This window comes from Colletotrichum phormii (assembly GCF_030913505.1).
Source record: "Colletotrichum phormii strain CBS 102054 chromosome Unknown BDP81scaffold_17, whole genome shotgun sequence".
Classification (NCBI taxonomy): Eukaryota; Fungi; Ascomycota; class Sordariomycetes; order Glomerellales; family Glomerellaceae; genus Colletotrichum; species Colletotrichum phormii.
Window position 1 is genome coordinate 626,414 of NW_026851459.1, and position 21,436 is coordinate 647,849.

Here is a 21,436-nt window from a genome sequence, read left to right on the forward strand (position 1 = left end):
TATCAAGGTTTGCGAGCTTCACGGAACCAACGGCCGCAGTATCAGGTGAACCAACAGAACAAGATCGCATCGCCTACCACCTACCACTCAGAAAATACCGTCGCAGAAAGCATCAGAGGTGCGACTCTCCGTATATCATGACGTGCGAGGACCCAGAGCCCATGCTGCCACCTCTCCCTGGCTATATCCAGTCTCGATATACCCCTTCTGGGCCTCTCTCGATCCCGTTCCGGACACACGATGAACTCTCATCTCCCATTCGCACAGCAGCCGGGCGACGCCGCACTCCTAACCTCCAAGCAGGGCAGCCTGCAAGTTGCAACTGACTCGGTGCATATCTTGGCCGTTGCAAGACCACACTTGGACTGCGAGGCTGCAAGTTGCAACGGCCGGCTGGAAGCTGTCCACCACAGCCCTGCATATCCTCCTCCCCGGTTGACTTCACTGGCGAATCGATAGCGCCAAAGCTTCGACGACGACCCCTGAGGGGGGGGGGGGGAGACGAGTGCACCTTGCACCGGCCTCCTTAACACCTTTCGCGGGTAATAAAGCAGAAACCTGATGCGAGATGCTCCGTACCTTTTCTTTCCACTCGGGGGAGCAGGGGCTGGTCGTGCCGCTGGCGACGGACCGGGGTAGGCGAAATACAAAGGGAAGCGAAATGTAACGGCAAAGGGATGCATTTTAGTCCCCTTTCCCAAGCGATGATGGAACCTGGTAGGCCCAATCCCCTTCATCAAATCTTAATATCAACTCCCCGAAACCGTTGCCATTCTGCTGCATTTGGTCAATTTACCTCGCCCCCGGATTCCCAACTCTTCCACACAGCACCCTGGGATGCCGCGCGGGAGCCGGAGAATATCCCCTACACACGCATACCTATCCGTACGGGAATTGTGCAGCGCCGCAACAGTAGAGGCGGAAGATATCGGGCGACGTCCGTCGTGCGACTTCGGCCTCGACTTGGATTCAAAAGCGATTCGAACCCTTGCGATGAGGTTGACCGATTCCGGGGACCACCGGTGAGTCGTCGACCTCAAGAAACAGAGCGCATGTGCTCGGTCGCATGTACCAGCCGCCGGGCAAACAAGTGCTGGCCGTCCACGGTGGTTGTGACCGATGACGAGCCGGCGGCGGTGGCCACCACCGTGCCATGGCGGAGCAGGAGGCACAGACTTGGACAACGTCCCGGCGCCCCGATACAACTGCACTGGCTAGACCATCGTGGGATCTACCCGACGGGTCTGCAGGTTACCGCGAGCGATGGCGGGATGATGTGTTCTTGAACTGCCTGCGCGGTCACCGACGTGTGCTCCCGAGCATCACTTGACGACGGCTGCACGGCTGGCATCGAAATAGACACCTATCAGTACGTAATGAGATGTTGCCAGCGCATCGTCTCTCGCCCACAAGACGAGCTCGCCACGACTTCAATACAGGTATTAGAGATGCAGTCAAACACATGTGGCGCCACCTAGAAAGTGTCGACCATGTGTGGTTGTATCAATTCGGCCAAACAGCAGCTATTGAGGTGGACGATGCTTCCGGAATGGGAGAAACGAAACAGGAACCATGAACCGGAAGCCCAACAAGTCTGGTAGATCCCCACGTGGCGGGCGCGCGCTGTTTGCCATCGTGCCGTTTCAGTTGTTCCTGGACAGAAGAAGACGACGGTAGCATCAAGCTACCTATGGTGAGTTGCAACGCTCGCCCGTTGTGCGCGCACGCAAGCCGCAAGCCGCAAACGGCCAATGGTCTAGCCAGACTTTGACCCTGTTTTTTTCCTGGGCGCCGACTAAGACGAAACTCTGGTGCTGGAGCGCCGTGCGAGGCTTCTTCTTTTCTTTCCAAAATTGGCAACAGAAGGATCGGAGCCGTTGACAAGTGCTGTCGAAAGAAGACGGAGAAGCAGAAAATTTTTTCTGCCCTCCTTCCTTTTCGTTTCAACCCCGTCAAACATGTGTGCGGGCTGACACGTTGTGAGTGGACCTGGGAGCGGTTCGCAAAAGGGCGGGCGGACGGCAGACAGACGTGTGGGCGCGCTGTGATGCCATCTGCACCGAGGGTTTAACGTTTGTCCAAGGTGCGGTCATGGCGGGGGATATCCCCTCGAACCCCCAGAATAACACCGAGTCATTGCCAGCAAAAGCCGACTTTTTGTTCACTTGGTTGCCCGAGCTGTGACTGCTCGTGGTTTGTGCAGATGAGCCCCTCTTCTGACAGCGGCTTTTCCAAGCAAGATCCCAGAGTCGACTGCGAAGGGGAAGACTCGGCAAGGCGCAACGGCCGGTTCGTGACAAGATTGCTTCTTCTCGGTGCTGATTGCTGCGAAGAAGTTTGAAATCTGGGCCGGCGTACTCCGCAACAAGTGGGATTAATGATTCTTTGGCGTCCGCTTTCCCCTCTTGACGTCGCCGCTCGCGTGGTGGGAACAGAGGGGGAAAGAAAAAGTTGATCTGGGCAGAAAAGGACTCACAGTGACAAAGCAACCGGCTAAAGGTACTTTGGAAGGATACTTCGTTCTCCGTACGGAAACCCGTACGGATACAGAATCATGAATGGGCGCAAATGGCGAAAAATTGGACCACCACTCCACCAGACTCCAGAGGTGCGGCAGCGTGAGCCCTAAACGCAGGTACAAGGCACATCTGGGCCCGGCATTCTTCGCCTGAACGAGATGCGACGAATGAGATGCGACGGATTTGCTGCGATCCCATGGGGCCGCGGAACGGCGAGCGGTCGCCTCAGCATCGCATCGCAGCACATCGGGACAAGGGTCAGGTACATGCGGTACGTATCGTCGACGAGTAGCGTCAGGTACGGAAACGGATACTCTACTACGTACGTAGTAGATTCGCAGGATGGCGGACGCAGGGCACAAACTTTGTACGGGCGTAGGACGGAGACGTTGAGCTCGAGAGAGAGACACTGGGCACATTCTGTGTCAGTCAATGGCCATCTTCCGACCCTCCATCGCAAGAGCACCCTTTGTTGTAGTATTCGTACGGGGCTGGACGCTGGAGCAGGATTAGACGAGAGACAGAGACACTCACCAATGCCGGCCGGCCCAATGGCGAGGCACCAACATGCCAACCACAGGCAGGGCCTGTCTCATCTTTAATCCATCTCCCATCGACGTGAGAGATGACGGGCAGCGGGGGAGGCGTGGGCTGGACGTCTCTGATTGGAAAGCGTCGGAGAAAAAGGAAGCAGGAATAGAAGATGTGGAAATGCGCCGTCAGCCCCCAATCGAGCGCTGGCGTGCGCCCAACAGGCTGGCTGCCGCTGGGTGGCGGGGGATTGACCAGCACTGCAACAGGTCTGCAGACAGTGCTCCGTCCTCACATGAGCAGGTAGTACTCCGTATAGATTCATTCTACGAGATGAATCTCAGATGCGTTCTTTCGTCATCGGCGCCGCTTCTTCCACTTTGTTCCAAGGTCCAAGGAGTTCCAGGCTTCTGGCCGTGGATCTAATTCCCGCAGGCCCCGTCAAGCACGTTGGATCCTGGCGGTCCTCCGGCCTTGTCGCTCGTGTCAGGCCTTGTCGAGCCTTGTCAATGTCGTGCGCTGCCCTGTCGTGCCGTCCTCTCGCTTGCCGGGGAAAAGACAATTTGCAAGGCTGCTGCAGCCTGCAGCCTTTGCCTGGCACGCCCGGCCGGGGGATAGCGAGGAATGGGCCCCAATCTTCGGCCAGGGCTGTGTCGTGGAAAAGTGCGGCCATGTGGAGAGACACGGAGTCGAGGAGTGGAAGCCGTGGTGGGCCATGGAAGAGGGGAGGAAAGGAGCGGTTGTATTGCCATTACTCCGTATCCATGGACCATGACCCAAGGCTTCACAAGTCAAGACTCAAGACAACAAGAGGAGCGAAATTTGGTGGGGGAGGAGGAAATGAAAAGTCGTCGAATCAAGGAAGCAGGTTGGTAACAGCGGGAAGGGAGCTGGGGCCCACGACTGGCGTGAGGTGTGTGCGGGAACTTGGCCGGGAAGGCAGGGACGCCTTAAGATCAGGTACGGATGGATACCTTCCCATTGCAGTGCTTCCACCATGGAAAGGACGGAGTCAGAAAAGACGTTGGGAAGGAGCCTGGAAGTTGGAAGGTCTTTCCTTGTGCCATTTGTGTGCCTGCCACGGTGCCACCTGGTGCCGAGAGTCAGCCTGAGGTGTAAGGTACGAAGTACTCCGTATGGAGTTACGGAGCGTGGCCCTCAGGCAGAGACATGCGGTACTGCGCCATGGCACTGTAGCATCTGCCATTGTTTCAAGGTCTTTTCTCGTCCCTTTATCAGAGCCTTCCTTGCTCCTTGTGGATGGAGAATGGATTCCATTGCGCCGAGAAGAGCTTGAGCATTGATATATACGGAGTGCACTATGCACTTGGCTCGCCTCGCATTGGCCTCGTCCCTTTGCAGTGTCAGCATCTGACCTGGCAACATTCTCCTTATTCTACAGAGTTGAGCACGGAGTACAGGTGACAGAGCTGCGCGGGGAGGCTTCCCATACAGCAAGTACGGAGTAGGCGGGCGTGCGTCATTTCTGTCCTCCGAGATTTCCAACTCCAGCAGGAGCCGAGAATCGAAGACGTGAGACAGGTCCCCCCCCCCCCGGCCTCCAGCCCAGTCATTTGGGTCCATCGGGAATTAGGGCGGCAGGAAAATCTCGAGGTACTTCCGTCCCTGGTGCCTTGCTGCACATCTTCATGTACCCAAGGTACCTCTGATATTGTATCGTTTTACGCTTTTTACACCCATGAAAAACTCTTCCTCGATAGATCGCCTTTCCCTGTCTCTGCCAGTCCCAAACCTGGTTCTTCTTCGTCTTTCTTCTTTGCTTTGCGAGTCGTTCTCGAGTCTCTGGTGTCCCGATGGAGGTTAGACGATTACATTCCAACGACATGACCGCCTGCCTCCCCAGAAAATCTCGAAAATCTCGAAAATCTCTTTTCTAAAACTCGGGCAGCCGGGCTGGCCCTCTTTGGGGGCCGAGTCAGTTCGGCCAAGTTCGGAATCTAGATGCGCTCTGCGTCACTGGCAACTGGGCTGGTAGTCTACAGAAGTCTTCAACCAGAGAATACCATATCTGGTACGGGATACAGCTACAGCTACAGCTACCATTGTTTATCTGACCGTCTGCACAAGGTCAAAGCCATAGCGCACCGGGGAAACGGCACAGCTGCCCTCTTGTTATGCAAATTTCCCCTCTGCAGAACATGGACCACCCATGCGACCAAGTCCCTCCGTCGCCTGTTGGTCAAAGCAAGACCCCTCAGGTCTCTCTCTCGACCCCTTCTCGCCCCTCTTCCACCCCCTCAGGTACGCCGTCAGCTCTCCACTGAAGGCAGCCGGAAGCCGCTATTCAGTAGCATGGAGGCAGAGAGACAGGAGGCATCCAGGGAAGAGAGGGAACACCCCCTCTGTCGAAACGAGAGAGCACTGGCTTTTTGCCTCCGCTTTCTCCTGGCACCAGTCAATCGCCATGCCAACGGGTGGGTGGCTCACTGTCTCTAGCTGGGAGCTGCCTTTCACTTTGTTTACAACCGGCGATTCAGCAGTCGAGCAACCAAAGTTTGCCCCCCTCCCGTCCAAAGTCGCAAAGTGTCTTGAAGCTATCGCGGACTGCGCATGACGGCCACTCGCCCAAGAGGGCAAAGTGTCAGCTTGTCTTGGGTCGGATTACCGATTCTCTCTCCCTCTGCTCGCGACCAACCGACAGGGATTCGCGTGTCTCACCCAGAAACAAACAACCAGTCCAAAGAGACGCCACGCATCTCATCGCTAGCCTCGTCGATCATGGCCTTCTGCTTTGGGGGACGGAGTAGAAGAAGAGGCACAGCGGACATGGTCCATTGACGGGCAGCAGTGCCGTAGCTCTCGCCGGGACACCAGGTTGGCCAGAACGGGTTTGACGGAACGATTGATGGCTCGTTGTGTTGATTCACGGATGCAAGGGATCACCTTCAATTGGCAGCTTCGGGCGATATCAAAGAGGACCGGAGATTGTACGTGCACAACCCCCTCACATACGATGCAACCGCAGCTCTCGAGTCCAGCCTTACCCTGCGCCCTCTAGTGAGCATCTAGTGCCCATCTCGACACGTCGCTGCAACCGTGCCGAAAGCGACACGATGTAAACAAAACTAGCACGGCCCAGAGCCTCACTCGATCAACCACGGGGTCTTTTTCAGCGCCGTCATTTCGCAAACCATGGCACGCCGCGCAAAGCACTCGCCGAGTGGGAACCTCACTTGCGGGTTTCCCTGGATAGCCCCAGGTCGTGTCAATGATGGGAAAGGCAAGACGAGCATCGTCGATTGCGCCGGAGCTGGAGCAAAAGAGACATTAGCCGTGCTGATTAACAACAACACGGACCAGGGATAACCAGGGAAAAAGACGGCTCACACTCCAACTCTGGGCTTATCGGGACCAGCAACCTATATCAGAAAGGAGATGAGTGACGGCGCTTGGCAAAGAAAGACGAGATGCCAAAAACCACGCATTTCGAGTCTGGTCTGCTACGACCACAGCATATGCCGCCTGCCAGTCAGTCATTGTGCGCCGGGGCGATTTCTTTTTTTGTGCAATCCTACTGTGGCTGACGATGCTTCGTCCTCTCCCCTCTCGTTTCTTCTTCCAGAAGCCGCCGGGTGGGATGACGGATGATCCCCCCCTCCCTTTCCTCACGCCACTGTCTCTGGGCCTTCGTTTTTCCCATGTTTTATATCGCGCTTGTGGCTTGTCTTTTTTTCATCTAATCGGAGACGGCGCGGCCAATAATCCCCCGCAGCTCCAGTGGTCAGCCCTCGCCGTCTCGTCGCCATCTCGTGCTACCATCGGAAACTAAGGTAGCCAGAAGCCTCTCAACCCAAGATTCTCTCGTCTGCGGCTACCTACGAGAGTCTACGGGGAGGAATTATCGAGTCTAGCTGGCACGACATGGAGGCACAATCGAATCAACGTGGTCGATTGGAAAGTCGAGTTTGATTGCCACAGGCAGCACGACCTCTGCCCGAGGTGCTACAAGTACAAGCAACACAAGGAACGACGAGGTCAGAGAGTACATGGCCCTCGCATCGTCCGGTCATGATCCAATTCTCTGACTGGCTCAGTGCACTGGCAGAACAGACACGTACATACAGCGGCAGCGGCAACTGATGAATGGGACGACAGAGCCCTGCATTCTACTTGTTCGTGTCGTGCAGTCTTGGTACTTTGTCCACCACCAGCGCAGTTCTGCGATCCGGTACATGGGAACGCACGCGCTGAACACACCTTGACACGGCACGGCAGCATCAACAGCAGCAGCAGCACATCACAGATCCCGAATCATCTCGTCACCGCGGACCTCAGTCCCCTGCCGCCGCGGGCTCCCAGTCCTGGTCCCAGACTCCCAGGTCTCCAGTCAGGATCCCAGACCACACCAGGCCCGGACTCTGTCCAGTGTCCCAGGAGCACACGCCCCCCGGCACGGACAAGGGTAGCTGCCAGTGTTTCGTTCCGAGCGCTCCACCACGGCATCCCTCCCACATCCTTGTCACTGCCGTCCTTCGTCCACTCAATACTTGGACCTGGGTACGGAGCAGAGACCTGGAGACCAAAGGAAAGGAAAAAAAAAAAAACAAAAAAAAAAAGAATCCACCGGCCGGCCGAGGCGTGTGCGTAAGGTACGAGTAAGCTCGCTCGGTCTGCCGTTTGCCCACGCGACGCTGGACCTCTCTACCCTCGTCCACCCCCCCGACAGGGAATGCCATCTAACCCCCAACCCAGGCACGCCGCACGCCGCACCGCACACAAAAACGCGACCACGACCGCCTGCCATACTTTATTCGTTTGGTTCCCAGGTTTCGTCCTTCGTCCCCTCTACTTACACCTACACCTCTTTCCCTCAACCCCCTTCCGTTCGTTCTCACCAACTACTATTCTCTCGTTAAACCCTCGACTTGAACATTCACTTCACCCAATCCCCATCGACAACCTGGGCCCATTCCACCGGCCATCTGGACCATCTTCTCACCAACCCGGTTCCATATCGAAGCCTCGCCCGTCCAGTGCTCGGCGTCCTATTCGTCAACGCAAACGACAAACCCCATTCTTTACTCGCCCTGGAGAGAGAGTTTCTATACGGAGCTCTTCTACAGATCGAACCATCAACAGTGCTCATGTACACGGCTGGTCAACCGCGTCCCGATCTCACCTCGTCTAGTCATCACCTCTGTGGAACCACGGTGTCGACTCATCACTTACACCCGCTGTCGACTCACAGCAGTAACCCAGCCTCATCGGGGCCCGGTCCTCATCGATTCATCAGTCTTTGGTCTTGACGAGCCGTTTGTCCGCTGTCGAGAACAACATAACCGACCCACCGGTCTCTGGCAGACCATCTGCAACGCCTCAGCCGAACCGGTCTCCGTGTAAGCGGCGGAGGAACCTCAGCTTCATTTCCCGCTCGTATTCGATTTCCCCCCCCCTGGCTTTGAAAGCCCCAACTTCACCATGGGCCTGCCTCGAGCTCTCCCCGTTGCGGCCGGCGTGCTGGCTCTGATTGCCACGATTACGATTGTCATCATCCACGTCGTCCTCGCCGCTCACATTGCCGATGCGGCGCCTGTCCGCACGTCCTCGATTCTGTCGTCGATTTTGGAAAGCATTCTTTTGGTATTCTTGGGATGGATGTTGTCGACCAACTTGGTTGCCAAGTTTAGGAATTCTTCAAAGCGCTTCATCAGCGCCATGTTTGGTGCGAGTGTCCTTGTCTGCACCATGGCCACTGCTGCGTCGGTAGCCACCATGATCTGCCTCAGCAACGCCACGAGGGACCTGGCGGGTACCGTTCTCGGTGCGACCCAGACGAGCTTCCTCATCGCTTCGTCCGTCGCTCTCGGTCTCTGCTTTGCTTGTCAGCTCATCTTCATTGTCATTCATTTCGTCTTGGCCCGCCTCGTTGCCCGCGACGAGTCCGGTTCCATGCACACGGACGAGGAGTCCCAGAGATCTCCCAACGTCCACATCAAGTCGGTTCCCTACCACCGCACTTCGCCCACCTTTGACGGCAGGAGCCGGTCCACCTCCATGGGCTCGCAAAGCCCGCCGCAATCAAGCAGCGGCCGTTCCGCCACCGACACGTTGAGCTCGTTCCGCTCCTCGTTGTCCAACGTCGTCCGGCCCATCTCCTCCCGGACCCGCCTGCTTCCTCTGCGGGAGAAGCGTCGGGCAGAGTCGATTGACTCGAACCACTACCGCTCGCGATCCAGCAGCGTCAACGAGGATTCGTCCTTTGACTCGTGGGACACGTCTTCGGTCGACATGCAGAGCCGCATGACCGTCCTCGGCACGTCCTCGCCGCCCGGCAGGTTTTTGGAAACGATCCCTGCCAGCCCTACTACGAGCCGCAGTCCCAGCCCCGGAACGCCGTTGGATCTGGACCTGGAAGCTCCGCGCACTCGTCGTCGGAGCCGCAGCTACAGTCCCAGCCCCATGGGCACCCTCCGCAACCCTGAGCCTACCTTTACGCTGCAGACTTCTGCCAGCGAGTGCTCTCTGCGGCGTCCCGAGCCCGCCTTTACCATGCAGGGCTCGGCCAGCGAATCTCACATTCACCCCCTGTTCCGGTCTGATTCCCCAGACCCGCCGCCCATGGTGACCCCCGGCACGGTCGTCACCGCGGCGCCCGACGCCGGCCGCGTCATCCCGGACCGGCACAGCGTTCGCCGCATGCGCAGTGGCAGTCTGCCCGGAGGACATAGCCCCCTCAGCCGCACTAGCAGCTACGACAACTTTTTCCCCAACGGCCAGCCGCCCGTAAAAGAAGAAGAGGAGGAACTCCCATCACCCCAAGAGGAGGACGAAATACTTGGTGAGAGACAGATGACGCCTCCGATCCCAGAGTGGATCCTAACCGCCGGAGCCAGGACGAGCCTGAACGGGTACCAAAGTCGGAAGCTCCGCATCGACGGGGACGCCGAGCAAGAGCAATCATGATGACGGAGGGACGCACCATCGGCATCAAGAGGTGTGTCTAAAGGAAAAACTGACCCGGCGTGGTCTTCATGAATGTCTAATTGCTATTTTGTCCTCGACGACAACAAGGGAGTACGAACTTGGGCGGTGATACCATATTTGAGGAATTTTACTTTTTCTTTGTCCAGCGCGGCGTTGTCCTAGGAGGCAGAGTAGGAAAAAAAAATCCCAACATCGAGCGGCCAGAGAAGCCGCCGACAAGCTAGGATAGATGGCTACAGCAGCTAAAGCAATTTAACGAGTAACGAAATCTGGTGCGTTTGTTCATGTGTGGTTGGATTGTATCGGTTTTCGAACGTTTGGAACGATGCTGTGAATGGAAATGGACATGTCGGAATATGGATGATCCCGCGCCGCTCCGCATGGGCTTCCCGTTGCAGACCCCCGGGCTAGGCACGAACCTCAGCGACGGTCCCAGGCGTTCCTGCACGTATCCAGACGGGAAAGAGACACTTTATTTGAGCCAGGCGGCAGCTCAGGGAGCGGCCTGTGATGTTATGCGTGGCGAGTAAGTACATGTTCTACGTGTCTGTGTAAGCCTATGGATAGAGCCGGAGCGCCTTTGATCAACTCTTTGTGTGCTGCTCTTCAACGGTAAATGTCAATTGTCAACGTGGCTAGCAAACCCCAGAAGCTGGTGCAAACACCCCGCTTTCCGCAAGGTAGGTAAGGTAGCTGCCACCGAAAATTTCTGCAAACTGCAGATGGTCTGGCCGTCTGGGTAGGTATCCGTACATGGGCGAATGATTGGGAGCGCGAGGCAGATTGAAAAGGAAGTTTGAGTGCCATGTTCTCGTTGCCCGTCATCCAATGGCTTTTGGAGGTTCTAGACCAGGTTCTTCAAAGGTTGCTCCCCTCACTCTTTCTTACCTCATCTTGGATGCCTAAGCAGACCTCCAGCCAATTTCAGATGTAGCACACAGCACCTTGAGATCAAATTGCACCGCCACTTTTCGTGGGAGGAAAAACAGAGTTTGGCTAGGAGAGAAGCCACCCGACCCAGACCGATGCGCTAGGCCGTTGCTGTTGCTCCTGCCTGGCTGGTGACCTGGACTTGTCGGTTTAAGTGGAGAAGCGGGCGGTCCATTGCTTAGGTTGTTCACCACCACTTGACCACTGACCACTGACCACTGACCACTGACCACCGCTGTGGACGGCCATCCAGTGAGTTCCATTGTGCAAGGCACCTCAGCCAACCAACTAGAACCGCCTGCCCGCCGCCTTCCCCCACTGCGCGGCAACCAAACACTGACTTCAGGTCACCACTCACCTTCGTCATCTCCATTAAATCTGTACCTTACCAGTCTTTCCAACGCACACAACAAAACACCAAAGGTGACGGGTTTCTCTATCTTTTAACCCACTTGCTTCTGCGCATCGATCCCCAGCGCACCCATCCCCCATCCACGACTCTCAACCTTGACCTTTATTTCCCCCATCAAATCAGCACCCTCAGCTCTTCCCTTGTGATTGCAGCCTTTTTGCTGCACCGAAGCTAGCCAAGATGAAGGTCACATTCAAGGTATGCCCAGCTCCGAGCCTCCTCCCCCACCACCACCTAGGCCATGATGGCATTGCGCCTCACCACAGCTTCAACCTTGAGCTTCTACTAACCATATCGGCTGTTTTCCAGGACTTGAAGCAACAAAAGTTCACGCTTGACGTTGAGCCCACCGACCCTGTGCGTCCTCATCCCCACTTCCGCCTCCGAGATGATCCTCCCACGGCTGCCCTTGCGATGTCCGACCTCGAAACTGACGAGATAAACAGATCTCGGTTGTCAAGCAGAAGATTGCTGGAGAGAAGGGATGGGACCCCAAGGACCAGAAGCTTATCTACTCTGGTAGGCAGCCCCGCCACCTGGAGGAAGGCGATGGCTCCGGCTGACAGCTACACTAGGCAAGATCCTAAAGGACGACGACACGGTCGAGTCCTACAAGATTGAGGAGAAGGGCTTCGTTGTCTGCATGGTCAACAAGGTCCGTAGCCCCATGACAAATACCCGCGCTTGCTCGCGTGCCCGTACTGACGGTCCAACAGCCCAAGGCACCCAAGCCCGCCCCGGCCGCCGAGTCCTCGTCTGCGCCCGCCGTCCCCGCCACGCCCGCTCAGCACGTCGCTGCCACGCCGGCTGCTCCTCCCGCTCCCGCTGCCCAGGCTGCTGCCCCGGCCGCGGCTCCCGCTACGCCGACTCCGGCCGCTAGATCTACCGGTGGCGATGCCGGCAACAACGACCCGTCAATGGCCATGGGCGCTCAGCGCCAGGAGGTGATTGCCAATATGGAGGCCATGGGCTTCGAGCGCGCCCAGATTGACGCCGCCATGCGTGCCGCCTTTTACAACCCCGACAGAGCCGTCGAGTACCTGCTCAGCGTGAGACCCGATACCTCGAGGATTTGGTTCGCTGGAAGCTGACAATGACTAGGGCATCCCCGAAGACGTTCAGGAGGAGCAGGCACAGCGACAGGCCGCTGCTGCGGCGCCCGCCCAGCCTTCTGGAGGTGCGCCCGCCGGCGGCGATGACGGCAACGTCAACCTCTTCGATCTTGCCGCCCAGTCGCGTGGTGGTAGCGGTGGTGGTGGTGGTGGTGGTGGACGTGGCGCCTCCGCCGGCAACACCCAGGCCGCCGCCGCTGCTGCTGCCGCTGCCGCCGCTCAGGGTGGCTTCGGCAACCTGGACTTCCTCAGAAACAATGCTCAGTTCCAGCAGCTGCGCCAGGTCGTCCAGCAACAGCCCCAGATGCTGGAGCCTATCCTTCAGCAGCTCGGCGCCGGCAACCCCCAGCTTGCTCAGCTGATCGCCAACAACCCCGACCAGTTCCTGCAGCTTCTCGGCGAGGAGGTTGACGACGACGTGCCTCTACCCCCCGGCGCGCAGGCCATCCAGGTCACCGAGGAGGAGCGCGACGCCATTGAGCGGGTGGGTTCCTCTTGACATTGTACGTGGATCACGATGCTAACTACCTTAGTTATGCCGCCTCGGCTTCGACCGCGACGCTGCCATCCAGGCCTACTTTGCCTGCGACAAGAACGAGGAGCTCGCGGCAAACTTCCTCTTCGACCAGCCCGATGACGACGATGCGCCCCAGAACTAAGCCCGACTCGCAACGACCGCATGACGACACAATCCACGACAGAAACGCAGGGCTCAGGAATTACCGGACGGGGTTGGCTCTCGACGACATTGACGTGAGGAAAAGACTTGGGGATATCTAGCCCAGAAGACAGGGTCCTCATCAGCAGGGAGGGCACGAGGCCGCGTGGAGGTAGATGATGCAATCCTTTTTTTTCGGTAGAGCTGGTGGGGAGGCAAGCAGGCTGAGGAAGATATGCGTGAAAAGACCTGGACGCATACGGAGGTCGCAAGCTACTCGCGGTCACAGATGCTCATTGCTTGTGTTTGACCAGGAAGGTTCCTGTTCCGGCTTGGAAGAGAGCGTGGCGTCACTTAGGTAGCCAGGCCTGGTAGTACCGGGTAATTCAACTCTTCAGTGCCATTTGCTGGTCTGCGTCCAAGGCTTTGATTGTGAGTGAGGCCAAACCACTTAACCAACCGAGGCCAACTCACTTTGGCCTCACCACTCTTGGCATTTGGCCTTACGTCAGATGGGGAACAGGGGGGGGGGTAATGAAAGAACGCCCAAACCTCGCCATTCTCACGTTTTGGTTTCTTGTTTTTTTTCTTCTGTATACTTACCTACCTGACGACTTCCGGAGATCAAGAGTACCGGGTCGTGGAGGAGGGGGACCTGCATTCCACACATACACACTTTTGCTGCGTACCACAGAACGCAGTAGAGTGAGTACCGCGGCCGTGCCCCTCGCCGTGTGGGGCTCCTTTGTGGGAACCGTACGAGGTATAATTCTTGATTTTTTTTGGGACGTCTCTTGATGTCTGCACAGTTCGACCTGGGACATGTTGTCTTTTGTCGTTGTGGCTGGTGTCTTGGGTGGTGATGTGAGGAAGAAGAATGTGTGTGGTTTGGTGTTTTGATTTTGCGATTTATGAGGGTGGTGGAAGGTGTGTAGTTTACGATGGAGTTGGGTTTGTCGTGGAGGATAGGCGTTTACTGGACGGCACTGTATGATAACACAAGCAAATGGTTTCTGTCAAGTTCATAAAGTGATTGAATTCTAGGAATGTACTTTCCATGACGATGTCCTGGTCTCCTAGCCGTCCCCATTCGCCTTGATCCCCGAGTCCCCCTTCGCTGCCATTAAAAAAAAAAAAAAAGGAACCACTGAAATACCAAACGCCGCCTCATTGCCCATAGTAGGGCCCCTGGTGGAATAGTAAAAAGGGGTATCTGTCTGTTCAAGACTGAAGGAAGCACACCCGCCTGCCAGCCCCTCTGTCCACACTGCCATGAACCTTGGCCCCCCTTTCCGTGTATGGTATATCCGCCCCCACCCCTGTGTTGTGTGGTGTGTACACGCGCGTGCTCAGTGAATAATCTCACCGCGCATGTTATACTCCACGGCCTTCTTCTTCGTCTTGCCCGCGCCCCTCTTCTTGCGTCCCGCGTCGGGGTCCATGTTCGTCTCGTCAATGGTGATCATGCCGTCCGCGTCAACCGTAATCTGAGGACCGACGTTGGCTTGCTGCCTCTTGGGCTTGGCGCCACCACCGCTACCACCGCCGCCGCCGCCTCCGCTACCACCCGCAGCAGATGCCTCGCCTTCGGCATCCCCTCCGCCCTCTCGCTTGTCCTGCAGCGAAGCGAGGTTCCTGGCGTTGATGGCGTCCTTGGCCGCCTTGATCTTGGCCTGCTCGGCGTCGAACTCGGCCTGCTGCGCGCGCTGCGCCGCCATGATGGCCTCGACGGGCTCGTATTCGGCCTTTGTCCACGTCTTGTACTCCTCCAGGTCGATCTGCAGCTCCTTCTTGCCGACGAGGATGGCGTCGATGCGCGCGGGCCGGTGGCGCTCCTCGCGGTTGAACTTCATCTTGACGTGCCGCCGGTTCTTGCCGGGGAACATGCCGCTAATCATCTGGAAGTCGGTGCCAAACATGCGCAGGCCGCGGTAGAACAGCTCCGTCTCCTCCTCGTTCCAGACGTTGGGGCCCTTGAGCTTGGAGCCCGTGCGGTAGCTGTTCTGCGTCGTCAGCGTCGTGAAGTCGTTTTCTTCAATCTCGAGCATGTCCTCGCCCTCGGCGGCCGCGGCGGCGATGGCGTGGCGGTCGAGGCTGAGCGAGTTTTGGTCCACCACGATCTGGCCGTCAATGATTTGGAACTGGGGCCCACTGGAGGCCATGCTGGTCGGTTTCGGCGGCGGAGGGGCGGCTGGCGTGGCCTGGTCGCTCGTCGGCGCCGGTGTCCCGCTCTCCGAAGCGACGTCCTCCGAGCCGTTCCTCTTCGCCTTGAGTCTCTCCCTAGACTTGGCCTGCTTGTCGCGGTGACGCTGGAGCAGCTCGTCGTGTCTGCTGAACTTTTTGCCGATACGGAGGTCTCGTGTCAAATCGCCCATGGTAAGTGTGGTGAGGTCGGCCTCCTGGTCCTCCGCGTCTTCTGGCGTCACTGAGCGGGCTTGCCGAGATCGTGCTGGCTTGTTGGCCGTAGCAGCGGCATCCGTCTCTCCTTCTTCCGTAGTCTTCTTCTTTCTCGGCCGGGGCGGTCGTTTCGGCGCGGCTTCCCCGTCTGCCGGCTGCTTTCGTTGTCTCTTGGGTTTAGGGACTGAAGCTCCGCCTTCGCCCTCTTCGGTATTCTCGCTTGTCAGGGTTGCTCGTTTTCGAGGTCGCTTGGCAGGTGCCTTCTTGGCGGCAGTCTTTGATGTGTCGTTCGCTGTCGCTGGCTGCGCAGCGCTCTCTGTTGAGGGCACCACGTCGGTCGAGGGGGCAGTAGCAGGCGGGGTCTGGAGTTGAGCTGGTGTCGATGCCTTGTTGACGATAGCGTCTACAGCAGGAGCTGGCGTTACGGACGGCGGCGGCTGTGGACGGCTTTGTGTTGGCGGCGCTGTGGACTGATTTGCTCCTGCTGATTCCACTGTTGGAGCAGGCTTCGCAGAGGACTCGCTCGTCGCGGGTTGTGTCTGAGGCGTGGCAGCCTTCGTCGTTCTCGGCTCGGTCGATGGCGGGGTACTCGTAGGCACGTCTCTGGGCGTATCTCTCGTATCGGCTCGTTGTTCGGCGGTCGACGGCGCTGTTTTCTCTGTTGATTCGCTTGAGCTACTCTCTGCTGGAGTTGCAATTGGGGCGGCAGTCGTCGACGGGGCCCTTGATGGCTGCGGTGCTGCTGCTGCTGCTCCTACTCCAGGCGCTCGAGGACGGGCCATGGGCATTTTTGGCTTGAAGGCCATGCCGGCCTTTTTCTTGAACATGGAACTCATGATGGCGATTGTGTCTAATCTTTTTTTTTATCGGTGCGGCAATATCCTCATGGTCGGAGTTGAGGTTGGAAGTTGGATCTGGTGGATTGTCACTTGCGAGCCAGACTTTTGCCAATCGCGGCGGGACAGTGACTGAGGTGGGATGCGAAGAAAAAGTGCTTCTGATAAGTAGACGCGGGACCCGACAATTAGCCGGTACGGAGTACGTGCGCGCGCTGTGCTGTGCAGTGCGCGGGGCGCCTTACTGGTTGATAAGGCCATGGATGGTCAGCACAGCGCTAATCCTGTTTGGGGAGTGGACCGGCTGGCTTGATTTGAACGTGAAGCGTCGGTGTTCAACCTCGAAAATTCAACCTCCTTGCCCCAAGTATTCCTCACCCATCATCCGCGCCGAATCAACACAGCACGACTCCGTCGACTCTCGCATGGCTCGCACCAATCCCTAAACCGTCCAGCTGTCCCACGCAGCGCATTTCATCGCCCTCGCCCGACCGCGGACGCACACACCGTCTCTGCATCTTCCTACCTTTCTCATGCCTGTAGCGACCTCAGCCCCGACTGCCTCTCCGCGTCCGTCCACCTTGGCCAAGATGGAGGACAGGAAGAGACCTCCCATCAGCACCGCCGAGGACCTCGCTCCTCCGAGCAAGCGACATCAATCCGTCAATGGAAGCAAGTCCAAGGGCGATAGTGGCGACCACGCCGAGGAACACTGGATCGAGGTAAGTGTCACGAGACACGTTATTCCCCAACACATCAAGTTTTCTCAACAATCAATGGACCCCTACGCGATTCCCCTCTGCCATCAATGGCGACGCGACATCTCGATCATCGACTGCCCCCAGCCACGCTCAACACTGGCGGACTGCGATCGACTGGCCTGGAATGGCCTTTCGATCCGCCGTCGAGGGCGACGAGGCTGCCTGACGGCTATCCGTCTCCCTGTCCCACGCATCCGACTATCCCACACGCCTTTTTTCATCGCCTGGTGCGAAAAGAATAAACGGAGAGGGCGCGAGCTGATGATGAGTTCAGAATTACCAAAAGGGAGCCATTTATCGGCAACTTTTAGAAACAAAAAGAGAAAAGCAAGAGTTTGAGTCGCGCGTCGAGCAATTGCAAAAGAATATTGTATATCGCGAGGATCACATCCGCATCATTGAAGCATGGTGGAAGCAGGTCAGTTTGATTGATCCCTTGACTCGGTGGCATGGCTGACCCCCTCACAAGGTTCTAGAGGAGATGGAGCAGCTCGTGGACCCTGCGACACCCCCCTCAGGCCCGACAAGTGAGTCCCCTTGTCGCATCCACCTCGACGTGACACTGACAGACCAGACCCTCCGTACATTACCAGCACGCACTTTAAAGATAACGACGAGTTCCAAAGGCACCTTGACGAGACAGCCTCTGATATTAAGAAGCGAGCCGAAGCTGTGCTCAATCGCATCGCAAATGCCAGGGGAGAAATTACGCCAAACATTGCTGACCTCGAGACTCGGGTCAACAGCCTGCTCGCGCAGCAAAAGGAGTATCTGGTCAAGTTGGACCGTGCACAGCAAGAGAATGAGCAGCTATCGGAAGACCTCAACAAGGCTAGCCTCCGGTTCTTCAAGGCCGAAAAGCGCATGGACAGATTAAAGAGCGCGCAGGTACAGAAGCTCGAGCAACAATTCATCGCCAGCGCCAAGCCGACAATCGCCGCGGGGGATAATGGGCAGGATGCCGCCGAGGCAAACGGTAACGCTGCCGAGGCACTGCTCAAGTTTGAGGAGGCATCGGCGGTCGTCAACAAGCAAAAGGAGCAGCTGGAATCTGCGCAAGCCGATATCAAGACCCTGCAGGAGGAGAACTCGGCGCTAAAGGCACGACGGGAAGGCCTCACCGACGAAGATTTTATCCGGACCGACGTGTTCAAGCAGTTCAAGAACCAGAACGAGGACTTGATCAAGCGCGTCAACCACCTGGAGGCCACCAATAAGCAGTTGCGAGAAGAGGCCGAGAAGCTGCACTCTGAGCGAACGGCGTTCCGGACCAAGCTCCACGACGAGGCGCAGACGATAACATCGGACCTGGAGCGCGCGGTCGAGGAGCGCGATGCCGACCTGACACGAATCCGCGCCGCACGGGACGAGTGGTACGCCAAGGCCAACATGCTGGAAACCCGAGAAAAGGAGGAGAAGCAGGCGCTGCAGCACCTCAAGGAGCTCACGGGTGCCCAGGAGGACCGAATCGCATCCTTGGAACTGGAACTGCAGCGTCTCAAGCCTGAAGACCAGCCGATGGCGGACCCCGACCCCGAGTTGGAGAGCATGCCCGCCGACGAACTCATCTCCAAGTACAAGAAGCTGCAGCAGGATTTCGAGTCGATCAACAAGGAGTTGCCCGCTCTCCAGCAGGCGTACAAGCGATCGATGGGTCTCGCACAAAAGAAGGTGATGGAGTACACGGTTCTCGAGGATCGCGCCGCGGCCGCACTCGCCGAGAAGCAAAAGGTTGATCAAAAGTACTTTGCGGTGAAGAAGGACGCGGACATGCGAGACCGCGAACTGGGCGTGCTCCGAAGCCAGAACCGAAAGAGTTCCGAGATTGTTGCGCAGCTCAAAGAGGTGGAGGCGCAAAACCGGATACTGATTAGCAACCTTGAGAAGCAGCTGTCGGACCTGAAGCAGGCCAACGCGGCCATGGCTGCGGAGCACAAGAAGATGGAGTCGAGCAGTTCCGACGCAGCGCGCCGGGTCGACACCTACAAGAACCAGATTGGCGAGTTGACCAGCTTGGTCAAGTCGCGCGACGCGGCCATGGCTGCGGCAAGGGAGCGCACCACAACCCAGGAAGCGGACGTTGAGCGCCTCAAGGTCCGCGCCGACATGATGCAAAAGGAAAAGGACGAATGGAAACGCAAGGCGTTGAGCAATTCGTCGGAAGAAGAAGAGATGCTCAGAGTGAGTCCCCCTGAGATAGCACGGAATGAAAGCTAACTTTTATGCAGACCTTTGCACTCTGCACAGTGTGTCGCAACAACTTCAAAGATACGGCCTTGAAGACGTGCGGGCATCTTTTCTGCCACCAGTGCGTAGACGACCGGATCAGCAACCGGATGCGCAAGTGCCCCAACTGCTCGAGGGCCTTTGACCGGCTGGACGTCATGTCTGTTCACCACTAGCCGCCGTTATGCGGCTTTACTACCCGACTCGGCTCACGTGTCGGCTGCTGTTTTGATATGCTTCAAAGACGTTTGCGCAGCTTGGAGTTTGCTTCCGTGGCAGGGGATTTCATGGTATGATACCTTTAAGACACTCGCGATTGGAAATGATGGATCGTTGTACTTTTACGTGTATGGAAGACGGCCTAGACCTCGGGAAAAAATGTACATAATGTCATGTCCCCTTCCTTTGGGGCTGATCACACACTAGTTGGAGGAGGCGGGCGAGAGGAGCATGTACGAGACCACGTGGAGAACAGGATAGACCTAGAGTCGAGCTGGCTCACATGACGTTCAAATTACTCTATGCCTACTTTCAAGTTTACTATCTCCTGCTGGTGGACCCGAATCCCGTGCTTTCGTGACGAGCCGAGCTTGATGAGGAGCTGGTTGACCTCGACGGGCCAGCCCCATACGAACTCGAACCGCTGGTCGTGTCACCGCCCCATCCCGAGCCGTAGTTTTGCTGGTTCCGCGCGCTGTTTCTGCCTTGGTAGTAACCTGCGCCGTAGCCCGCGGCACCGCCGGCCCCCGCGCCAGTCCAGAAGCCAGGGCGCCATCCTTGCTGGTCGCTCGAGCTGGATGATTTGGTGCCTGGGTACGGCGGGGGAGGATCGTCGTCTTGTCCGAAGCCGGGGTTCCATCCGCCTCCGCCGCCACCTCCGGGCCCACCACCGCCGCCTCCTCCACGGCGCCGACCGGTTCCGCCAGTCCTTCGATTCTGAGTGCCCGCCACGCACGCCGAGTAGAGGATCCAAGCCAAGACGGAGAAGAAGATGAAGGCGAAGAGATAGGCACCCCAATCCGTCTCATCGTCATCTCGACCACTCTTACCACCGCCGCCGCCGCCGCCGCCGCGTCCCTTGCCGAGGTTCGGATACCGCCTCTCGCCCTTGTCCGTGAGAGCGAGACGGTACTCGACACCACAGCTGCCGCGGAGGACGTACGGGTCATCGGGGTGGCCATAGCCTTCGCACACGACGTCGGTGGACCCGAGCTTGAGCTCCTCGGGCAGCGAGGTGACGCAGGACCACTGGATGTCTTCGGGGCCGTAGCCGGCGCCGTTGTTTGTGCAGCGCATGACGTCGATGGCGTGGAGGTTGCAGAGGGCGCGGTGGGAGAGGCATTTGAGCTGGGGCGCGGCGGGGACGCGGCGGTGGGTTGTTGTTGCGCCGGCGCCGCGGAGGGTGAGGGATTGGACTTTGGAGAGGAGGATTGCGTCTTTGGAGGGGGGTTTGGATGTGGTGGCGGCGGCGGCGGCGGCGAGGCATGCCATGCTTATGGCGAGAGGAAGTGAGAGATGCATTTTTGTTGGTCGGTGATGTGAGTTATGGATTAGAGGTGTGAGTGTTGATGTTGATGCTGTTGCTTTGGACAATGTGACGTCGCTTTGGATGTCCCGCGTGGTGGCGGCCTGGTTCGCCGCGATGAAGTGTAGGGTGCTTCGCTGCGGTCCTGGTAAAATCAGAAGATTTGACTAGTAATGAGTGAAAATTAATGTCTGGATAAATCAGGCAGCAAGGTTGTATCTCCGAAGAGGACAGGTATGAGATGAAGCTCAAGTAAATCTCACTGGACCGCTCAGTGACGAGCCTGGTCGTGATGTGGGATTGGGTGCTTTTCGGTGAAGAAGGTGGCGCAGCAGTGGCGATTGCGAGTGAATAAACGGGGGCCAATTTATTTCTTCCTGTGGCGCTCCCACAGACCTTTTTGGGCTTCCAATCACGTGCCTGATGACAATCCAAGCACTCCGTAAGGTATCCTCCACTTTTCCTGTCCTGGGCTCCTGGCACCCCGAGCTGTCGGTTCATGGAAGTTGAGGTGTCCGAGCTTTTTTGGCTTCCCCCATCTCAAAGAAGAAAAAAAGGAAAGAGAAAGCTTGGCAAGCATCGTC

The 21,436-nt window shown here is 57.5% G+C and overlaps 8 protein-coding genes across 8 annotated transcripts; 5 read left to right on the plus strand and 3 right to left on the minus strand.

Moving 5' to 3' along the window:
* The first annotated feature begins 4,632 nt into the window (after positions 1–4,632).
* Positions 4,633–5,551, plus strand: BDP81DRAFT_69579 (uncharacterized protein). The gene has a single exon (XM_060596166.1). It carries the CDS (start codon positions 5,013–5,015, stop codon positions 5,505–5,507), a length of 495 nt encoding a protein of 164 aa, XP_060442276.1. The 5' UTR covers positions 4,633–5,012; the 3' UTR covers positions 5,508–5,551.
* Positions 5,552–7,602: 2,051 nt separating this feature from the next.
* On the plus strand, positions 7,603–8,344 carry BDP81DRAFT_69604 (uncharacterized protein). The gene has a single exon (XM_060596167.1). The coding sequence runs from the start codon at positions 7,741–7,743 to the stop codon at positions 8,197–8,199; it is 459 nt and encodes a 152-aa protein (XP_060442277.1). The 5' UTR covers positions 7,603–7,740; the 3' UTR covers positions 8,200–8,344.
* A 145-nt stretch (positions 8,345–8,489) lies between these two features.
* Positions 8,490–9,974, plus strand: BDP81DRAFT_452239 (uncharacterized protein; the record flags this gene model as incomplete). Its single annotated transcript, XM_060592726.1, has 1 exon — positions 8,490–9,974. The coding sequence occupies one exon, from the start codon at positions 8,490–8,492 to the stop codon at positions 9,972–9,974; it is 1,485 nt and encodes a 494-aa protein (XP_060442278.1).
* Positions 9,975–11,517: 1,543 nt separating this feature from the next.
* Positions 11,518–13,108, plus strand: BDP81DRAFT_397028 (XPC-binding domain-containing protein; the record flags this gene model as incomplete). Its single annotated transcript, XM_060588264.1, has 7 exons — positions 11,518–11,535; positions 11,647–11,694; positions 11,784–11,856; positions 11,913–11,992; positions 12,054–12,386; positions 12,439–12,933; positions 12,983–13,108. 7 exons carry the CDS (start codon positions 11,518–11,520, stop codon positions 13,106–13,108), a joined length of 1,173 nt encoding a protein of 390 aa, XP_060442279.1.
* A 1,348-nt stretch (positions 13,109–14,456) lies between these two features.
* Positions 14,457–15,155, minus strand: BDP81DRAFT_326030 (uncharacterized protein; the record flags this gene model as incomplete). Its single annotated transcript, XM_060585029.1, has 1 exon — positions 14,457–15,155. The coding sequence occupies one exon, from the start codon at positions 15,153–15,155 to the stop codon at positions 14,457–14,459; it is 699 nt and encodes a 232-aa protein (XP_060442280.1).
* A 198-nt stretch (positions 15,156–15,353) lies between these two features.
* Positions 15,354–15,605, minus strand: BDP81DRAFT_295969 (uncharacterized protein; the record flags this gene model as incomplete). The annotated part of the gene is made up of 1 exon (XM_060583099.1): positions 15,354–15,605. A coding segment is annotated over one exon (252 nt), but the record flags the coding sequence as incomplete, so codon positions are not given.
* A 1,325-nt stretch (positions 15,606–16,930) lies between these two features.
* Positions 16,931–19,503, plus strand: BDP81DRAFT_452242 (BRE1 E3 ubiquitin ligase; the record flags this gene model as incomplete). Its single annotated transcript, XM_060592727.1, has 5 exons — positions 16,931–17,062; positions 17,376–17,519; positions 17,571–17,628; positions 17,676–19,282; positions 19,330–19,503. 5 exons carry the CDS (start codon positions 16,931–16,933, stop codon positions 19,501–19,503), a joined length of 2,115 nt encoding a protein of 704 aa, XP_060442282.1.
* Positions 19,504–19,867: 364 nt separating this feature from the next.
* BDP81DRAFT_379981 (uncharacterized protein) lies at positions 19,868–21,159 on the minus strand (the record flags this gene model as incomplete). The annotated part of the gene is made up of 1 exon (XM_060586830.1): positions 19,868–21,159. Exon 1 carries the CDS (start codon positions 20,846–20,848, stop codon positions 19,868–19,870), a length of 981 nt encoding a protein of 326 aa, XP_060442283.1. The 5' UTR covers positions 20,849–21,159.
* Positions 21,160–21,436: the final 277 nt, after the last annotated feature.

Excerpts from the sequence above, each read along its gene's own strand:
- BDP81DRAFT_69579 (XM_060596166.1), top strand. The coding sequence starts at position 5,013 with ATGCGCTCTGCGTCACTGGCAACTGGGCTGGTAGTCTACAGAAGTCTT.
- BDP81DRAFT_69604 (XM_060596167.1), top strand. The coding sequence starts at position 7,741 with ATGCCATCTAACCCCCAACCCAGGCACGCCGCACGCCGCACCGCACAC.